Source organism: Aulonocara stuartgranti (genome assembly GCF_965226115.1).
Source record: "Aulonocara stuartgranti genome assembly, chromosome: 16".
In the NCBI taxonomy this organism is placed as follows: Eukaryota; Metazoa; Chordata; class Actinopteri; order Cichliformes; family Cichlidae; genus Aulonocara; species Aulonocara stuartgranti.
In genome coordinates this window covers 950,409-972,395 of record NC_138952.1, presented here as the reverse complement: position 1 = coordinate 972,395, position 21,987 = coordinate 950,409, and the positions used below count along the sequence as shown (strand labels likewise).

The window sequence follows — 21,987 nt, the reverse complement described above, 5'->3', positions numbered from 1 at the left end:
ACCGCAGCAGTGATTCGAACCTAAAGTACTCTGGATACTGTTACTGTACAAATACTATTACATGTTTGTTGGTCAGGTGTCCTGTAGGAAGAAAACACGTGAATGTGCATGAACGCGTTTACATGAGGACAAAGTGACTTCAAGGGAAATACAAATCTTCACATTTTGATGTCTGTCAGTTATTTTGTTCATGAAGTTTTAATTTACGAATTTTTGAGCAGATGGTGTAAAAGGTTGTAACTGTATCGAAGTGTAAAGATATAAAGAAATTAATTTAATGAGTTACAGTGAAAACCAGTGTCTGTAAATGATAAACACGACTTTCAGTTTTTCTATTCATACAAATTTTATTGTGAAGAAACGGAATTTTCCGTTTTAGAGTTGAAGGAATGTCCGTAAATAGTAGAGAAATTCTACGGAATCTTCTGTTTTACCGGAAAAGTTCGTGAACTTCAGTAAAAGATCTACGATTTTTTTTTACCCGAGCGAGGCCGCATCTGTCCACGCCAGTATAAACCACAGCACAGGATCCACCCACTGCAAATTAACGACACTGCACACTGACAACCCCAACTGCGACTACACCTCCCAGCCACCTCCTCCCAGCTTCCCCGACATTAAAATACCGAACTTATAGACCCCCCACACACCCCCACACCCCCAACCTTTCCCCTGAACAAGCATCCTTTATAGGATGCTTGTTCAAGCATCCTTTATAGGATGCTTGAACAAGCATCCTATAAAGGATGCTTGTTCAAGCATCCTTTATAGGATGCTTGAACAAGCATCCTTTATAGGATGCTTGTTCAAGGCTGCAGTTGGTCCAGAATGCTGCAGCTCGTCTTCTGACACGTACTAAAAGATGTGAACACATTTCCCCGGTACTTGCCTCCCTTCATTGGCTCCCTGTCCGCTTCAGAATTAATTTTAAAATTTTATTGTTGACTTACAAAGCCCTGAATGGACAGGCTCCCGGGTATTTGTCTGAGCTCTTGCAGACTTATACCCCCCTTAGATCTCTTAGATCAAGTGATCTTTTGCTTTTAGCTGTACCAAGGTCGAGGCTGGTTCATAGAGGTGATCGAGCATTTGCAGTCGTAGCGCCTAAGCTGTGGAGTAATTTACCCCTACACATCAGACAGGCTCATACTGTCAATCTTTTTAAATCTTATCTTAAAACACATTTTTATTTACTGGCTTTTAATACAGCATGAGAGTTGTTTGTTAATTCATATTTGGTGTTTGCTTTTAATACTCTAAGTTGTTTTATTATGTGTGTTGTATTCTTGTACAGCACTTTGGTAAACGCTCCTGTTGTAATTAAATGTGCTATATAAATAATTAAACTATTAAACTATTAAACTATATGCATGCGCGACGGGATCCCAGAGACAGCAGCTGATCCGGCGGGGTCTGGAGTCCCTACCTAAACACGGCACCCATCCTCCCCTCCTCACCCCCGAACATAACAGCCTTTCCATCCAGCTGGATCGCCGGTGTGGTGCCAGGGTTGGTATCCCCAGACGATTTGTTTCCCCTGCGTCGGGAGCGCGCACAGGGCTGTCCGAATCACGGATGAACACTATCTGTCGTTTTTAGATTTAGTTCACAAACACTTCTTATAAAGACGTATTACTGCTGAAATATTAGCGGCGTTGGCTCTTTAAACAGTAAAGTTACAGGATACAAATAAATATGAGCCACGGTGTGGAAATGATGCGCCGCGTGAGAACTTTTAATGCATCATTTTCTCCTGTAACCCACAAACACTCATCAGTGCGCGCTCCCGACGCAAGGGAAAAATTCTACCCTGACACTCTGACACGCCCACGCGTGATGTTAACCACTCAGTTCCTACTGTGAGAGGTCCACAGTTCATCCCGATCACATTACAATAATTTAATAACATATTATTAAGATACAGAAAACTAGATCCAGCTTAAGGAAAAAAAGTCCACGGAGACCAGTGTAGAACTGTGTTGGTGCGGGAGGCTTTTACTTTGAAGGGCGTGGCAGGAAGCGGTGGTAGGTTTGATGTGGAGAGCTGAGAGGAGCCCGTCTGCGTCACAGTGTAAGGAGAGTTTCTGGGAGCTGCTCGTCTTTCTCCGAGGCTGTGGAAGCTCCGCTCGGGGCAGACAGGAGGTGAGTGACCGGGCAGAGGGCCACCGAGGCCGGCCGAGCATGTCCACGACACCGCTGTCTGTGTGTGGCTGTGTCGGTTCCGCAGGGAGCAGTGACCGGCGGGCACTCCGGGGCCGGTTTATGGTGTTTAACTACCGACTAGTACACGCGAGCAGGGGCCAGACTGTGGAGCGGACACCGACCAGCCGCGTGAAGTGATAACAACAACAATGATCATCATGATAACAATGATAATAGGGATAAGTGACTGATCAGAAAGTCAATCAGGGTGTCCGTGGTCACTGAGACTGTGTGTTGTGTTCCTCTGAACAAAGCGCTCATTAAACTAATCTGGTTTTGCCTTTTATTGTTTTAAACGTGGGAGAGTGGACAGGTTTCACCGTGGGCTCAGATTATTATATCACGATCTGTCACTCTGACAAACACCACGCTGACTAAAACTACTGTAATGCGCCAAATCACAACAACAGCGCCTTGAGGCGACTTTTGTTGTGAATTGGCGCTATATAAATAAAATTGAATTGACTTAAGTGCACGAGACTGTCCAGTTATTATTGTGTGGATGCTTTAAGCATCCACACTATTGAGTTCCTCTTGGGACTTCCGTACACTTTTTGGCACTTAACTACTTCCACAATTTTCAGCCGATTTTCACCGTTCAAATTTTAAAATATTCTGCTATTTCTGCTAATTCCTGCTATGTCTTTTGGTATTTTTCACTATTATACTTTTTAAAATATTAAGCTTAATTTGTCCCATTGAAATGAATGGGAAACTTCTGCAATTCTGCTAAAATTTGCTTGTTTCTGAAACTTAACTACTTCCTCATATTTTCACGTAGAACAACCATTCAAACTTTAAAATGTTCTCAAATTATTGGGCTATTCAGGTATGATTCAGCTTTTTCAAATCTTTTACCGTTTTACCTTTATGCCTCTTAAAGTTTTCAGTTGCAAAATTGTGATTTTTCACAAAATACATGCGTTGTTATGGTTGCTATGCACTTGGCTTCCAGTGTGCCACTGAAGGTTTTGCAGTCTTCTCTTCATGTCCGAACAACTTCTTGCTACTTGCTCAATCTTCACTCAACTTCCACAAATTATACATCAAAACATAGGTATTTTTGCTGGGTTTCCGAAAATGTCACTATCATTGTTGTGGTATTCATAGAACTTTCGCAAATCTCCTCAGACCAACACAATGTCGGAAAACTCTCCATATAAAGTCAATGGAGAGTTTGTTCAAAATCACCGCTGCATTTCTGTAATGAGAGGCATATTCGAATCGTCATATCTCCTTAACGAAGCAAAGTTAAGACATGATGCTTGTCCCGGTATATCTTCAGACACTCGTGACACTCACAATTCAAGAATTTCTTTCTCACGTATTACCGTTCTGAAATGAGTTGGACTTGTTTGAGGGTAGGAAATTCGTCCGTCGCTCAGATTTCTTCAAATTTCAAACCCTGGAAATGAACCACTTTTTTCTCTCGTCATAACTTTTTGTTGGATTTCCACAGAGACCTGAAAATTTCCATGACTGTTCACCAAAGCCTGCTGTCTCTTACGGTGAAAGAATGATATCGATACTCCAAATAGATTTCGAGTTACAAAGCGTTGTTTGAGGGCAAGTCAAGCCAGTTTTTGCTTCGCTCTACTCAGTTATGGTGCATTAGAAGTCAAATATCTTTAATAATTCACATTTTAATGATAAATTGTCAACACTGGAAGATTCCCCCATCTCTTCTGAACAAAACGGTGTAAGAATGACCGCTCTAGCCCCTACGGTTAGGAAATTATGGTCATTTGTTTGAGGGGAGTCGTCATTATGAGAAATAGGCTGCAATAATCCTGTGCCTCTCTGTGCTGCGTGTGTAAATAGATGCACCTGTTTTGGCGGGAAAAAGTACACAGGCTCTCTGATTGGTGGATTCAAATTCAGCAGCTCCCAGGCTGACCTAGAAACTTACTTCTCTCTCCCTGTGCATCTTTTTGCTGATTTTTTCATTTAACAAGTATATTTGAGGGACCCTCAGCATGTTCAGCATTTTTTCAGCTGTCCATTTTGCTTTTCCAATTTTTCTGTTTAACTTATTACTATTGTGCTAAATCATACTATTTCTGCTATTTTATAAGATTTGTGCAAAATATAGTATTTCTGCCAAATATAGTATTTCTGATTATTTATAGTTTTTCTACTAAATCATAGTACAGTATTTCTGCTTTTTATAGGATTTGTGCTAAAACATAGTATTTCTACTAAATGTAGTATTTATGCTTAATCATACTATTTCTGCTTTTCATAGAATTTGTGCCTAATATAGCATTTCTGCTAAATTACAGTATTTATGCTTTTTATACTATTTGTGCTAAAACATAGTATTTCTACTAAATGTAGTATTTATGCTTAATCATACTATTTCTGCTTTTTATAGGATTTGTGCCTAATATAGTATTTCTGCTTTTTATAGGATTTTTGCTCAAACATAGTATTTCTACTAAATGTAGTGTTTATGCTTAATCATACTATTTCTGCTTTTTATAGGATTTGTGCTTAATATAGTATTTCTGCTAAATTATAGTATTTCTGCTTTTTATAGTATTTGTGCTAAAACATAGTATTTCTACTAAATGTAGTGTTTATGCTTAATCATACTATTTCTGCTTTTTATAGGATTTGTGCTTAATATAGTATTTCTGCTAAATTATAGTATTTCTGCTTTTTATAGTATTTCTGCTAAAACATAGTATTTCTACTAAATGTAGTATTTATGCTTAATCATAGTATTTCTATATATTTCTGCCAGGTCCCCAGGCAGCCAATCCTCTGTGAGGACTGAGACATTCAAATTTTCAAATCAGGGCCTGCACGGCTTCCCAGCCAATCATATATGTGTCCTGAGGCATTCAAATTTGCATATTGGGGCCTTCATGGCTTCTAAGCCAGCCAATCATATCTGAGGGCTGAGGAATTCAAATCCACAAATCAGGGCCTGCACGGCTTCCCAGCCAGCCAATCATATATGTGGTCTGAGGCATTCAAATTTGCATATTGGGGAATTCGTGGCTTCTAAGTCAACAAGTCATCCATGTCATATATCTCTAAAAATTCATATTTTAATGATAAATTGTCAACACTTGAAGATTCTCCCATCTCTTCTGAACAAAACGGTGTAAGAATGACCGCTCTAGCCCCTACGGTTAGGAAATTATGGTCATTTGTTTGAGGGGAGTCGTCATTATGAGAAATAGACTGCAATCCGGTTGTTCAGTGATGACGCGACGAATCCTACTTCCGGGTCTAAAGTAGTCTGCGTTTAATATGGCATTTGTGTTGTTAACATGTTTAATGTTATGTATTTTCTTCTATTTGATCTCAAAAAGCTCCTAAAACAGTCAGCGATCACTGTTGACCTCCCTCGGCTTTTATTACCGCTAATCATTTATTTAAGCTCAGTTTTTAAAACCTTAGGATGTAACTACAGCCCAGCCCATGCAGCAGTATATGAATGACTAACCTCGTATTGTGGATGGATTATCTCAGTTGTTCTCCTGGCTGAAGTTTGGTCCGTTTACAGCATCCTGCCATGCAATTACATTTGTTCCTGACCACCGAGAACACTCACGGTAACTTTTATCAAGTGGAAAAAAAGTTAGCTTGTTTATATTATGCTAACATAGCTGTGTCGCTAGCGGTCACGTAGCACATCATTATATACCAGCTAGCCAAACTTCAGTAACCCTACAAACGTCACTGCTGTTTAGCTTTCTGTCTTCATTTATGTTGGAAGTGATAACAGAGCTGTACGTTTTAATTTGTTTCCAAAACCCCGCAGTCAGGACATGCTATATTGTATTTAGATAGAAGCTAGCGAGCTAACTCCCTGCTAACTTCTAACTCCGTTAAATGTCATAAATTCTGTTTTCATGGATGCCTGGATGTTAAACTCAATTGTTACACCTGGTAGAGCAGAACGCTGATCATTTTATTAAAGATGAAAGACTTTAGACAGTTTTTCAACTCACAGTAATGCCATAGTGATCGTTTGATATATGGACCTGCAGCGGAGTTTAGACCCAGACACGGCTAGTGACGTCAGACTGAACAACCGGATAATCCTGTGTCTCTCTGTGCTGCGTGTGTAAATAGATGCACCTGTTTTGGCAGGAAAAAGTGCACAGGCTCTCTGATTGGTGGATTCAAATTCAGCAGTGTGTGTGTGTGTGACAGAGAGAGAGAGAGAGAGAGAGAGAGAGAGAGAAAGAGAGAGAGAAGGCCTTTTAATGGGATGATCTCATTCTAAGATTCAAATTCAATATATTTAGACTGGTTGACTGAATTGGATCTTGTGTGTGTGTCTCTCTGTGCATGTGTGTTTCCTTATGTGTACATATTTCTGATTGTGTGGCTGTTATATATTTTTTTGCTGATTTTTTTCATTTAACAAGTATATTTGAGGGACCCTCAGCATGTTCAGCATTTCTTCAGCTGTCCATTTTGCTTTTCCAATTTTTCTGTTTAACTTATTACTATTGTGCTAAATCATACTATTTCTGCTATTTTATAAGATTTGTGCTTAGTATACTATTTCTGCTTTTAATAGGATTTGTGCTTAATATAGTATTTCTGCTTTTTATAGGATTTGTGCTTAATATACTATTTCTGCTTTTTATAGGATTTGTGCTTAATATAGTATTTCTGCTAAATGTAGTATTTATGCTTAATCATACTATTTCTATATATTTCTGCCAGGCAGCCAATCCTCTGTGCGGACTCAGACACATATCACATATCAGGGCCTGCACGGCTTCCCAGCCAGCCAATCATGTCTGAGGTCTTCCGTTTCCTCTCTCGTCATATCTCAGCGACGGTTGTACAAAGAGCAATGAAAATCGCAGTCAAAGTACACCAAAGTCCGCTGATTCACCCAGTACAAGAATTATGCCTCTAGTCCACCTAGTTTTTGAGTTACACAACGTTTTGTAACTCCAAAAAACGGCGTTTTTCGCCTCTCACCGGGATCTAATTCTGACTGCTCATCACCCTGTTTTTCAAAATGGCTCCTCTCTTTCCCAGTGGCGCAGTTGGTAATGACACGGGTCTGCAAGCCAAAGATCGTGGGTTCGATTCCACCTTGGTCAACATGTTTTTTTCCCTACAAATTAATACACTGTCACAGACCAGTAATTCATATTCATCATTTATTACAATTCTGCAAACTTTTATGATTTTACCAGCTTTTCTAATATGGACCTCACATTCTTAACACTCCATGGCACAAATACTCTTACCTTTAGGCTCTGTGTATGTGTGTGTGTATCAATATTTCTCCCATTTTAAAGTATTACTCCTCCATAATTGTATTTCTGTTAAATCAAAGTACTTTTACTACATCTTAGTATTTCTGCTAAATCATTGTTATTATGCTATATTGTAGTATTTCTGCTCAATCATACTATTTCTACTATATTATATTTTTCTTTCTAAATATAGCATTTCTGCTATATAATTGTATTTCTGCTATGTTATAATATTTGTGCTAAACCAGAGTATTTGTGCTGTATCATAGTATTTCTGCCAAATTATAATATTTGTGCTAAAACATAGTCTTAATTTAAAATTACAATATTCATAGTTCATCACAGTGTCTCTGGTAAATCACAGTATTTCTGCTATGTTGTACTATTTTTCTAAATCATAGTGTTTCTGTAATGCTTAAGTATTTTTGTCTAAATATATTCTTTCTGTTATCTTATACTATTTCTCCTAAATTCTTGTATTTTTGAGAAGTTATGTTTCTGGTAAGTTACAATATTTCTGCTAAGTTCTGCTATGCTATTGTATTTCTGCCAAGTATTATGTTTCCTCTAAGATATTGCAGTTCTGCTAAGTTATTCCATTTTAGCAAAGTTCCTTTGCTTCTGCAAAGTTTTTACAATTTCTGCAACTTTTCAGCTTTTTCAGCTACTTTTTGCATACAGCTTCAGCTTTAAAGCATCCACACTGCATTTTCGCAGGAAATGCAAATTTTTCTAGTTATTATTGTTGTTGTTTAGCAGCACGGTGGCGCGGTGATTAGCGCTGTTGTCGGGTCTTTCTGCGTGGACTTTGCGTGTTCTCCCCGTGTCTGTGTCCAGTCTGGTCTGTCTCAGACTGGCGACCAGTCCAGCGTGCAGGGTAACTGGGAGGCTCCAGCCCCCTGTGACCCTGACAAGGATCACCAGATGATGGATTATCGCTATTGTCACTGTTATTGTTGTTGACTGTGTTGTGAGTAGGGCTGCTCAATTAATCGAATTTTAATCACGATTACGATCTGGACTTTCAACGATCATTAAAAATGACTGAGCCGATTATTAGCCCCTCCCTCGTTTATCCGCGACACCTTAAAGGCCGGTCCGTGAAAATATTGTTGGGCATAAACCGGTCGTGGCGCAAAAAAGGTTGGAGACCGCTGATTAAGAGGACCCGAGGGAAGCTCGGAAAGCTAAGCAGAAGTTATTTGGAGAGGAGAGTGACTGCCGTTGGTTGAAAAGACAGGTAAAAAAACTTCAGTGGTGTTGCACACTATGTTATATTATTTTTTAAAGTCATTGTTAACCCTTTAAATCCGGTCAGAGCAGCACGCTCCGTTTTGTGTAACTATTTTTAAATCCCTGTAGAACCGGAACCGCGTAAGCTAGCGCAATAATTTGTTTTGCATATGGGCGATCGTGGCTCAAGAGTTGGGAGTTCGCCTTGTAATCGGAAGGTTGCCGGTTCGAGCCCCGGCTTGGACAGTCTCGGTCGTTGTGTCCTTGGGCAAGACACTTCACCCGTTGCCTACTGGTGGTGGTCAGAGGGCCCGGTGGCGCCAGTGTCAGTGCGCCCCAGGGTGGCTGCGGCTACAATGTAGCTGCCATCACCAGTGTGTGAATGTGTGGATGACTGGATATGTAAAGCGCTTTGGGGTCCTTAGGGACTAGTAAAGCGCTATATAAATACAGGCCATTTACCATTTACCATATGAAACCGGAGGAGTTGTACTTACATCTGATGCCATCAGCTTGTCCTCGGTCACGGTTTCCTTCCACAAAAAGCTTTGCAAAAATTGCATAAAAAGCGCTTGCAGGAACAAAAGCATAATATTCCAGAAACACGCTTCGCCGATCAGCTGTTCTTAACACTTCCCACCGTGAAACAGACGTCAGCGGGAACTATCACATGTCCGCCATTTCCTGGTCAAAACCGGAAGTGACGTCATTTTCGCGGAAATGTAGTTTTTTACTTGTAGGCCTTAAAAGCCTCTACTGGTCATGTTTGACTTTTCTGAATAGTTGCTGGGATGCTTAGAACTCGAATTGCACTGCTGGAAATAGTTTATTTTGATGCACCTGCTGTTTTCTTTGCAAATTTGCATCATAGGATTGTTTTTTCGTTTTTCCTGCAGTGTATATAAAAATTGCTGTATCTCCAAAATAAAACTATGAAGACACTCAAAATAAATTTCCTGTTGTAAACTATTTTTTGCAACTTTTTTGTATTAAAGTTTTGAGGGATAAACCTCTTAAATTTCTCCAAGTAGAAATATATGTAAAAAAACCAAAAACGATTTTCAATTTGTTTTTTGTAGTTTATTGCACTTTTTTGCAATTAATGTAGTTACTATGGACTTAATGCATACATATTATTAAAATATGGGCTATAACAGTTGTATAGCAACTTGAAATGCTCCCATAAATGACACTACAACATGTAAAAAATTAATATAAGCTCTGGTGGACTTGGTTCTATAGTAGGTCTTAAAGGGTTAAATAAATATCGTCAAATAATCGAGATCTCAATTTCAGTGAAAATAATCGTGATTATCATTTTTGCCATAATCGAGCAGCCCTAGTTGTGTGTTTTTCACGTGTGGTTTTTCAAACACCATACAGTAAACCTTTGATGTCCTGGTGTTTCACGCTCATGAACCGTCCTCATCGTGATGTTTTCACTGAAAACAGGAACTGGGAGACTTTCACAGCGGTGCTGAGGCTCCCAGCCTCTGGACCAGACTCGGGGTCCTGAGCGTGTTTCCAGTCAGTCTGCACGGCTCCTGTTTTTGTAAAAGAACGTCAGTTTTTTCTGCAGCTGCCGTCTCGTGAACACTGAGTAAAAAGTTCACCTTCAAGCTTTAACTCTGGTTTCTAATAATGTGGTAGAAGTGATGCACGTGGGAGGATGTGAGAGTGCTGAGGCAGCAGGGCTGGGCTCAGCGGCAGAGGAGGAAGAGGAGGAAGAGGAGAGAAGGTGCCAGACTTGCTGTGATGTCATCATTCATGCTTGATGCAACATGTTGACGATGTTGCCCACAAGTCTGAGAGTCTGTCTCTCTCTGAGCGTCCTCTCCCCTCTCTCGCCGTTTGCAGTGCGTCACTAAATGTTGTCTTTTTAGTGTTTCATCCTGTTTCCCTGCTCTCTTCCTGTGAAAAGGGGTTTTTGTCACCGCTGTCTGATGGTGGGGGTTTTCTGTCTTCAGGATGAAGCGGCTGCAGTTGGGCAACTAACTGAGTTTATGTTTAATTGACTGAAAATCTTTTCTCGAACTGAAACAATCCGAAACATTACAATCGTCTCGTCGATGAGATGTAAATGTAGATGATGTTTCGCTGCAGCTGGACCGCGTGGTGCTTCCTGGCTCTCAGCGCGTTTGCAGACGTGACGATGAATCCTGCCCACCTGTGACCATGGCCTGTCTGCCTCTGCTGCTCTGCCTCAGCTTGCTGCTGCACTCAGGTGAGTCATGTAAAAGCAGTCAGGTGTTCAAATTAGGGCTGCCACGATTAGTTGACTAGTCACGATTACGTCGACTATCAAAATCGTCGACGACTGATTTAATAGTCGACACGTCGTTTGAAGCTTTGTAAGATCCCAAAAGACGCAGGAATAAGCAGCAGGATTTAAGAGTGTAATAACGGACTGAAACAGAAGATGGCAGCACCGCATGTACAAGGATGCCAGCTGCCGTTAAACCCCGAAAAAGAAGCAGCAGCTGTGTCCCAGAATTCATAGCGCAGCCCAGCTCAGTTTCCAACAATGGCGGCAGCTAGTTAGTTTTAATATTACTCTTATTATTCTTTCTGGGTCACAAAATAAACGTTTAACATATTTTCAGGCGAGAATGTAGCTGTGTAAACTAGTGATGGGCAGATGAAGCCCCATGAAGCACTGAAGCTTTTCATCCAATTGGTTCACCCCAACGCGAAGCTTCATGAAGCTTCATTTGCTCTAGCAGGACACCTACTGGACGTAAAAATAATAGCTGGCATGAATTTGAAGAGTGTGGCATTTTGCACACAGCCTGTAAATGTCAACAACAAAAGGAGTGTGTAAAACATGTATATTGTAGTGATGGCAGTATACTGTGTATATTTATACTGGCAGTATGGGAAATGATTATTTGGAAATACTTAAAGTGGAAATGATCATTTACTGTGAGGTGAGGTGTGGTTGGGGTGTGGACAGTGGTTGTGCTTTTGTAACGTTGAGGTATGGACAGCTACACACTGAGGCTTTGAGCCTCAGTCCTGCCTGTTCACATTTTATTCTGTAAAAACTAAATTTTCACTGCTTTTACGACCTTTTTAGTGGGGAGAACATAGCTGGGATTTAATGATTTAACAAATCTTTTGAATCCTTTGTCCTCCACAATGCTAAATGGCTGGGAGTCCTCAATCACCATGCTGACCAGGTCTTCATCTATTTGAGATTGTTCTCCTGAGGAAAGACAATAAAGATAAAGCACAAATATAAATATCACACACGTAACTTATAACAGTTGTATAATATTGTTATATCATTTAGTAACATTACTGCATCCTATATTATCATTGCATTTGATGGCTCACCTGGTCTTGCTCCACAATCAGTGTTCCCCCTTATTCTCATGCAAAGCTCTGTAGTGCCTAAGCATGGATGAGGTGTTGTTGTTATATCCCAGCTCCCTGGCACATAGCAAACACTTCACCTTGTACAAAAGTCAAGACAGCTCAACATAAATTGTATTGCACCATCAGTATCATGGAAATACATCTTCTGTAGAAATTTACATACCTTGTTGGGAGGAATAAGATCAAAATGTTCCCACACAGGGGAGGACATCCTCCTCTTCTTAGCTGGCTCCATTCTCTCCTGACTTTCTCTCCTCACGCTCATAAACCTCCAAACTGTCTCCAAACTCTCACTAACAACTCTCCATCAAACACCCACATTTTTGAATGTAGTCTGAGGGGTTTATATCGCTGTCATATCTCGCGGCAAAGTTCGAACCACTTCATGAACCAGTCACGTGGTACAGCCGGGCAGCGAGGCTTCGGACGTCATCATTTTCAGCTCCTCCCATAAATGAAGCAAGCCTCGATACGCGCTTCGCGGAAACGCCCCCTCCATTACTCGACACACGCTCCGAAGCCTCGATACAGAACGTCCCATCACTAGTGTAAACCTCAAATATCTGCTCAGTTTATCAAGACACCAAATATTTTCAAAAGCGCTCCGACGTTTTCGGAGACGTCTGTTACCCACTAGCTCGATAGTTAGCCGGGGGCTAGGCTAACTAGAGCCGTGAGAACACCGGACTCCCCGCAAATCGTTTTCAAACCCACCGCCGTCTTTCGCTACTCAGGTTAAACATGATATATGAGTCACTTAGATAACTTAAAATGTTATTGTTTGTCTTTTTTTGGTATTTTTTTTGTTCCTGAGTAAATCGGTTTGGCTGAGATTAAAGTTTTTACACAGCTGAATAAACGTCAAGCAGACAGCTGATTATCAGAAGTGTGAGATGCTCCAGAATTTACTCCGGTGTCCTGTTATAAACTACGAATCCTTGAGGCCAAGTCCATAACATGTAACTGTTTCAATTAGATTGATTGTCATTTTAACTGACTTTTTTATTTGAATTTTATTGAATTTTATTTTTTATTTTATTTGTATTCTTTCACTTATTGTTGCATGTGTGTTGTTGCTGCCTGTGTTTGAGTAATTTCTGTAACTGTGAGACATCTGCTGCTGCCTATCTTGGCCAGGTCTCCCTTGAAAAAGAGGTTTTTAATCTCAATGGGATAATAAATAAGGAGTTTATTAAACTTCACCGAAACAATCTGCAGATTTCATTAAAGTTTAACAAACTATCATCTTGTCTTTATTTTTAGTTAGCACAGACCTCAAACACTTAAAGCTGTAAGGTAATGATAGTTATATAAGAGCAGATGCTGCTGGTGCAATAAGCTGTACGTTTTACGTCCAATGGATGATGATCTGATTAGTCGACTAATCGCAAAAATAATCGGTGACTAGTCGACTATCAAAACAATCGTTTGTGGCGGCCCTAGTTCAAATACCGTCCTGCCCCACCCACACACAGGCTGATACCTGTCAGGTATTGTTTTGGAGGAAGGAAGGTTCAGGGTTTAAGTAATCATGGGCTCATCCGATTAGAGTGAGAATAAGCAGTCATCAATCATTTATAGGTTTTGTCGTTTTATTGTATAACGGGTAAAGGAAAGAAAGACACACATGGACTGCTTTCTCTCAGCTGCTGCCCCATGTGGGAGTGAAGAAAGAGTGAGGGGTAGGTGAGTGCAGTCCTTATATGCCGAGTGACAGGTGAGTGCAATTAAGGCCAAGCACCACACCCAATCAAAGGTGAGGAAAAGAAACAAGGTGCATCTGGTGAAGTGAATGTGCTAAAAGGTGAGCCTTTACAACAGGTATACTTTGGATCCTCGTGACTCAGCAGATTGCCTCACATATTTTCTCTTTTCTTCCTCTCGCAGAGCTCGCTCATCCGCCTCCCGCACCTGTTAACCTTTCTGTCGACTCTCTGAACTTCCGCCACGTCCTTCGGTGGAAGCCCGGCGACAACACGCCACCTGGGACAGAGTACGGGGTCTTTGTGAGGTAATTTGTCCGCCGTCTGTCCTCACGTCCTGTCACTCTCAGCCTGGTAACATGAAGACGATGGTGCTCACATCAAACCCCAAAAAACCTCTGAGCTCTGTGGGTGATGTAGAAACGCAAAGTTCAGACGCTTGAAGGATCAAGTTCAAGCTCAGCTGTGACTCCAGGCTTTTATTAACACACACACACACACACACACACACACACACACACACACACACACACACACACACACCTGAGATAAAGGACAGGATTAAACACCTGTAAATAAAAGTGTTGCATCAGCTGCGTGTTTTTGTCAGATGCTTCCTGTCGAAGTTCAGAACACGATATTTTTTCTAAAGGAGGGTAAAAGTCCCCCCGTAGCCTGCTGGGAAATTCCACTGTTGCTTCTTCTTTTTTACCAAAAGAACGATTCAAAAATAGATTTCCTGTTTTATTTTGTAACTCACACAAGTTTGTCTGCACTTTTCTTCAGATCAAAGAAAGAAATGAAACAACAGAATAATTTCATTTTTAATTATATTGTAATTATGCAGCTATACAAAGTTAGTTAGTTACAAGTTTTTTTGTTCATATTTTATAAAATCAGAGGAAACAGCTTCATCTTTGCAGTTTATCCAGAAGAACAGATTTCATGGAGACAGACGTTCTGGTCTTTAGACCCGGTGTCGTGTCCACGTGTGACGACATCAGAAACATTCGAGCCAAACTCGTTGTGACATGGGAAACATAAGCAGCTCGTTCGTACGCGTAAATAAAAAGACAAAGTGTGCTGTGATCGTGAGACGATGGAGGATCAGGTGTGTGAGTGGGGGCGTGACCTCCATGCAGGTTTATGATGTGTGGTAAACATGAAGCAGCCCTCCCTGCTGCCTGTGATGGCGTGCACGGCGTGCTCTGTGGGACGATGAGCCGCCGTCTCTGAGCAACTGCTGCACAGAGATCAGCTGGTCCAGGCTTCAGGGAGCGCTCCTCTCAGGCATGGAGGAAACCCCTGATAACAGACGCACACAGGCTCGAGAGCTTGAACACAGCTTACAGCTGTTTTCCATTTACGCGCACACACACAAAGATGTTCTAGCACACAGATCGTGGTTATTTTGGAGTGCGTGGAGATGAAACAGGAAGTGAAAGCAGAGCGGCGGGCTGAGGTTTGTGGGGACCTCTTCAGACCAGGGTCACCAACCTCTTTGCCCTGAGAGCTACTTTAAGGGTACTGAGTACTCCGAGGGGCGACGTGTCCGACACAGAGCTCGCCTTTAATATTCTAATATTATCAATAACAGATATTAGTGTGTGTGCAGGGACGACTCACACACTGACAGTGGGAGTTCTCACAGCTGATATCTCTGTGAACATGTTTGTAGGAAACCATCAGCTGATATGTAACCATGGAGACTGCCCCACGTTTGTACACGTCCTTCATATTTGAATGAATCTTCTAACATTTGTACCGATCACCAAATCTGTTGCATTTCCATCATTTTTCACGTTTTTCTACACTGTTTGACTTTGATTGTTTGGGCCGCGTTGCTGTGGTGATGATCTCCTGCTGGTGAACCGCGACCTTTAATCTGCTCACGTTTTCAGTCAGCTTCACTGGCTCCTTCTTCTTCTTTGGTGGAATATCTGCCTGGGCGGGGTGCTTTCTCTCTCCTGGGCGGTTTGTTCACAGCGAGCAGCTGGGATGGCTCTGACGCCGTTTCAGTTTCAGCACTCATCGTGAGGGTTCGCTTTACGTTTGCAAGGTTTAACATGAATACACTGAAACTGCTCGTGGCTTCGTGTTTTTCAGCTAGTTCAGAAACTGTGTTCTTCCTCATACAGCGTCCTCGTCACCAAACCACAGCCTGTGGGTCCAACGAGTCTTTATTGTCTTTAGGGCTGCCACGATTAGTCGACTAGTCACAATTACGTCGACTATCAAAATTGTCGACGCGGCGTTTGAAGCTTTGTAAGATCCCAACAGACGCAGGAACAAGTAGCAGGATTTAAGAGTGTAATAACGGACTGAAACAGAAGATGGCAGCACTGCATGTACAAGGATGCCAGCTGCCGTTTTTTGGTCTTTTATTTGTTCCTGAGTAAATCGGTTTGGCTTAGATTAAAGTTATAGTTTTTACACAGCTGAATAAACGTCAAGCAGACAGCTGATTATCAGAAGTGTGAGATGCTCGAGAATTTACTCCGGTGTCCTGTTATATTTTAGATAGCAAGGAGTTTATTAAACTTTACCGAAACAATCTGCAAATGTCATTAAAATTTAATAAACTATCATCTTGTCTTTATTTTTAGTTAGCACAGACCTTAAACACTTAAAGCTGTAAGCTAATGATCGTTATATAAGAGCAGATGCTGCTGGTGCAATAAGCTGTTCGTTTTACTCCAATGGATGATGATCTGATTAGTCGACTAATCGCAAAAATAATCGGTGACTAGTCGACTATCAAAATAATTGTTTGTGGCAGCCCTAATTGTCTTACAGCTAAAACGCAGCAGCATCCGGCTGCCTTCCTGCATGTCTTAGAAATGATTTTCAGGTTTCACTGAGTCTTCAGAGCCGGTGTGCTGGCCTCAGGTGAGCCAGCTTCAGGCCTCAGATGGGTTTCCATCAGGATCTGAACGAGCTGTCAGAGGGGATAAAACCTGTGATACGTGGTGCGTTCACTTGTCCTGTTTTAGCTCTGAAATATTGGCGTTGTGTCATATTCCCGTCTTAAGCACCCTGAATGCATCATCTTTTATCTGGAAACACGTCTACAGGCCTCAGCAGGTTAAAGGTCACAGCCTCGACAGCACGGCTTAGGTTTGAAAAGCTGCGTCTGAGCAAAGCAGCAGACTTCTGAGCTTTTTAATTAACATCTAAACTCCTCTCTTATTCATGAATGGTAACCTGACAGTAAACGTCCAATCAGAAATCAGCTTTCGTTTGAATCTAGGACCAGCTGGATTCGAGACATGAACAGCTCATCGTCGCTGTTTGAGCAAACAGTCGTAACACAAAGCAAATGTTTCTTTTACTGTTTTTGTCCTTCTGATCTAAAATGTTCTGTTTGTCATTGTTCAGTGAGGAATGGAATGAGTGGGAACAGCAATGCAACATACCAACGCAGCCCCAATGCAACCTAACATCTGGAACATCGATGCCACTGATGCTACCAGAGTGGGAGTCCCAGTATTACCTGCACGTCAAATCGTTCTTCAACCAAACCTGGTCTCCAGAGTCCGGAAAAATAGATTTTGTCCCTTACAAAGAAAGTACGTCAGCATGAGCGTCTTCTGGGTGTCACACTGGTGCATTTGGATTTAAGTGTGTCCCATAATCCAGATCAGGCTTTGATTGAACTAAAATCTCTGGACTGGTTGAATCTTTACCAAAAGGTGACCGCGTGTTTTCTTCTGTTTACAAGCTAAATTAGGTCCTCCAGAGGTCTCACTGGTCGGATATGAAAACTACATCCAGATCAACATTTCACTGCCTTGGCCCGATGACCTGCCAAACTTTTCCAGTATCCAGCAATATTACGGAGCCAGTTTCAGAGTCTCATTTCGGATCGGAACCGATGGAGAAATTGGGGTAAGACATCCATTTCATCTCAACATCAACGTGCAGATTTAGACCTCCATCCATTTTCATCCGCTTTATCTGGGGCCGGGTCGCGGGGGCAGCAGCCTAAGCAGAGAAGCCCAGACCTCCCTCTCCCCAGCCACCTCCTCCAGCTTATCCGGGGGAACACCAAGGCGTTCCCAGGCCAGCCGAGAGATATAATCTCTCCAGCGTGTCCTGGGTCTGCCCCGGGGCCTCCTCCTGGTAGGACATGCCCAGAACACCAACCCCGGCAGGCGCCCAGGAGGCATCCTTGTCAGATGCCCGAACCACCTCAACTGGCTCCTTTCGATGTGGAGCAGCAGCGGCTCTACTCTGAGCTCCTCCCAGATGGCCGAACTTCTCACCCTATCTCTAAGGGAGAGGCCAGCCACCCTTCGGAGGAAGCTCATTTCTGCCGCTTGTATCCGCGATCTCGTTCTTTCGGTCACTACCCACAGCTCGTGGCCATAGGTGAGGGTAGGGACGTAGATCGACCGGTAAATTGAGAGCTTCGCTTTTACACTCAGCTCCCTCTTCACCACGACGGACCGGTGCAGCGTCCGCATCACTGCAGCCGCCGTCTGTCGATCTCCGGCTCCCTTCTCCCATCACTTGCGAACAAGACCCCGAGATACTTGAACTCCTCCACTTGGGGCAGGAACTCATCCCCGACCCAGAGTGGGCACTCCACCCTTTTCCGGCTGAGAACCATGGCCTCAGATTTGGAGGTGCTGATCCTCAACACCAGGGGCTCTGCCACCAAGGAGTTGTTTAACTGCCTCAGTGACCTCGCCTCCGGAAATTGGCGGGTCATTCCCCTCATCCCCAGACTCTGCTTCCTCCTTGGAAGACGTGTCAGTGGGATTAAGGAGGTCTTCGAAGTATTCCTTCCACCGCCTGACAATTTTCTCAGTCGACGTCAGCAGCGCTCCGCCAGCACTATACACAGTGCAGGTAGAGACGCCTGATACCTGACGGTTTGCCAGAATGTCTTCGAGGCAGTCCGAAAGGCTTTTTCCATGGCCTCTCCGAACTCCTCCCACACCCGAGTTTTTGCTTCAGCCACTGCCCGATAGGATAGATTTAGACCTCAGCTGGTGAAAGTCTTCATTCTAGAGTTCCTTTAAACCTGTTTGAGGCTTCAGTCACATGGGCCTACAGGCCGGTCAGCAACCTCTCGCCATCCTGTCCCTGAGCCAGCGGTCGCTGACTGGTGTCCAGGCGCGGCTGTAAAACACATACAGTACATATACGATATAAAAATGGAAATGCAGCCAATCACAGCAGGCTTCTGCCTAAAAGCAGGTGTCGGGTTGATTGACATGAGGAGACTTTGACTTTGAGAGTCACCTGTCAGAGCAGGTGTTGCACACCTGGTCAGGCCTCCAAAGGTGTCTTCATGGCCGCGTAGAGGTCAGAGGAGAAAACGATGCTGAGGATCACACCAGTGGGTCGTGGACAAATCCCAGATGTGATTTTAATGACACGTTTCCTCCTTCTTTGACTTGCAGACGCTGGAAACAGAAAATAAAAGTTTTACCCTTGAAAACTTAAAGAAAGGGGCGGAGTACTGCATAGAGGTGAAGCTCAACACCAGAGAACTAAACAACCATGAGCCGTCTGCCTGGAAGTGCACCTTCACCACGGCGGTGGACCAGCAGAGAGGTGAGCTGATGTGCAGCCGGTAAGGCGGGCGTTGTTGCTGAATCAGAGCATAATGAGCTGCCACAATTCATCTGCCTCCTTATCTGTGTAAATATGCAGAGGGAGTAATTACTAACACATGCCAGGGCTGCCCCTCTCGCCAGTGGGACTCCTCCCCCAGCCACCTGCTCCACCCATCCCTCCCACAGCACAGCCACAAACCACACCCCTCCGCTGTACTTCGGCTGGTTCAGACGGTCGTCTGCATGGAATAATGTGTGTCTGTGTGTCTGCAGGCCTCACTTTAGGTTTGGTCATCGGCGTCCCGATGGTTGCCATCTTCATCGTCACGAGCTGCCTGCTCCTCCTCTTCTACACGGGAGTCATTTGTAAACTGAAGGAAACTGTGCCCAGAGCTCTAATTGTAAGAAATCCAGTTTCATGTGCACTCTAACACCTGTGGTTTGAGAGATTTTATAATGATGTGTTTATTTCTGCTGTGAAGTTGAACATCGCCTTCATTTCATCCATGAGCGTCTCTCAGAGGACAAAGTTCAAACGCTTTGAAGCTCCACAGTCGTAAAGCTCCTCCAGCATATTGTGATTTGCATTTCCACAGAAGGACCAAAGTCCTTCAAAGGTTAAGCAAATGAGTCAGCTGAGCTGAAAACGACTTCTGTTTTGCCCTGCTGCTCTGTGTATATCTTGCTTCAGTCTTAAATATGATCAACCTATCTCTAATAATCAGTTGTGTACCACAGGCCTTCAAGCTGGCTGTAGTTAAACCTTTACTCAAAAAGCATCTCTAGACCATCTCTAGATCCTTGAAAGAGTAGTTGTCAAACAGCTAACAGATCACAGTGACTGTCCCCAGAAAACAGCTTTGGCTGATGTGTTTGTCCTGCATACTTAGACACAGCTGTGACTCGATGATAGACATCTTCAGCAGAGTTTGCCTCTGTTCCTCCTTCTCAGAGCTTCTTTCTCTTCTCTTTGTAGACGGCTCTAACCAAAGGCTACGTCCTGGCCCCGCAGCCCACCGTCCCAGATCCCATCTCAGTTACCTCGGAGACCGGGGAGCATAACAATCACACAACATCACCTTCTGCCAACATTGACGATGTCTCAGAGGACGACGATGATGGCAACTATGTGAACAGAGCAGTGGATCTCTCCTCGGGGGAGAGCTGCTGCTGTGAGGAGCTGTCTGGCAACATGTCAACGAACAGCGAGCCAACGGCAGCACTGGACGCTGGAAGCTCAAGGTTATTTGCTAAGGTGAAAGTAACGGCGCTGCCTGCAGAGTCTGACGAAGGCCAGGTGGAGACGGAGGTGGAGGGAGCGCAGCTCTGTTTGGTGAAAGAGAGGAGTCGAAGTGGAGTCTGGGGACAAAGTCAGGACGAGGAGGTGACGAAGTCCAAAGAGGACAAGGAGGTGCGGGACATCTCCGGCAATGTCAACCTGTTCTCAGTCACCCTCGCCTCAATGGCTGCACGCGATGGAGATGAGGAGGACGTCACAGGCTTTTTGAAAGAGTCCAGCCTGGAGGGTTTACCTGCCACAGACTCACAAACTGAATCAGATCACCTGACACCTCAAGTATTCCCGACACACACAGACCGCACTGCGAGCAGATGTGAAGGCAACAGCACGGACACGCTAACTGAAGAGGAAGAGGAGGAGTTCTCGCCCTATTTGAGAAACAGATGATACTGATGTGTGCTGCTCTGAGCGTCGATGACTCGCAGGGTCTCCTCGTGTTTGTAGACCAGCTTATTATTTGGTGCTGCAGGTCAGAAGATCTGCAAATGAACCAGCCGGATTTTCTGTGTCCGACTTTTTGACTTGTTTGACTGTGAACGTAAAACTGATGCTGCCAAATGGGGTCCAGACACTTTTTAATGTTGTTTGAAAATTAACATAAGCATTTTAAGAAAATCAAAGGAAACTGTGACATTTCTCTTTCTAATGTTCTTCATTAAATATAGATTTTAATGTTTGCTTTTCTCCTGGTTTCCATTCTCTGTACTTCATAATTAAGTTTGGGTCATCTCACGCTGGGTCTCCTCTGTCTCAGACAAACTGTTTTTGCTGCAGTGACTTTAAAACTGCTGCTTTCTGATTGGCTGCCCCTTGTAAACAGAAGCTGGCTGGAGCTTCTGAGATGACCATATAAGGGTATACCCTCCCTCTGATATAATAGAGTCTCAGGTGTAGAAAAAACTGTCTGCAGAAGAGCCTTTGACTCACTTGTTCATACATTGAGCAATGTTTCATATAAACATCCATGGCTGGAACAGAAGATACGTGAACAGAAATTAGCAGAAAAAGAATAATGTGATAATTATTACATTTTATTTTTTAATATTTAAAAAAATGAGTCCTTAATGATTTTTCCATGCTACCTTACATTGGTGTCGTGGGTTTAAAAATTTGACTTAACTCAAAATTTTGATTTAGTAAATTGAAATTTTGACTTACGTACCTCACAATTTTGGGATCAAACTACCAACCTTCCAGTTAGCAGATGAACTGCTCTAACACCTGAGCTACAGCCACTCTACCCCATGCTAATATTGTTGCTAGCCAAATCATAATGCTAGTGGATTTCCAGATTACTTCAGCAGTATGACTGTTGACATTTAATAATGTAATCGGACTAAGCAAAGGTCTGCAGTGGTTTGTTG

The 21,987-nt window shown here is 42.9% G+C and overlaps 1 protein-coding gene across 1 annotated transcript; it reads left to right on the top strand.

Annotated features, from left to right (window-relative positions):
• The first annotated feature begins 2,019 nt into the window (after window positions 1–2,019).
• On the top strand, window positions 2,020–21,300 carry LOC309691497 (uncharacterized protein). The gene is made up of 8 exons (XM_082509179.1): window positions 2,020–2,142; window positions 10,779–10,899; window positions 13,941–14,064; window positions 17,135–17,325; window positions 17,478–17,644; window positions 19,168–19,321; window positions 19,597–19,724; window positions 20,300–21,300. Exons 1-8 carry the CDS (start codon window positions 2,035–2,037, stop codon window positions 21,008–21,010), a joined length of 1,704 nt encoding a protein of 567 aa, XP_082365305.1. The 5' UTR covers window positions 2,020–2,034; the 3' UTR covers window positions 21,011–21,300.
• The last annotated feature ends 687 nt before the right edge of the window (window positions 21,301–21,987 follow it).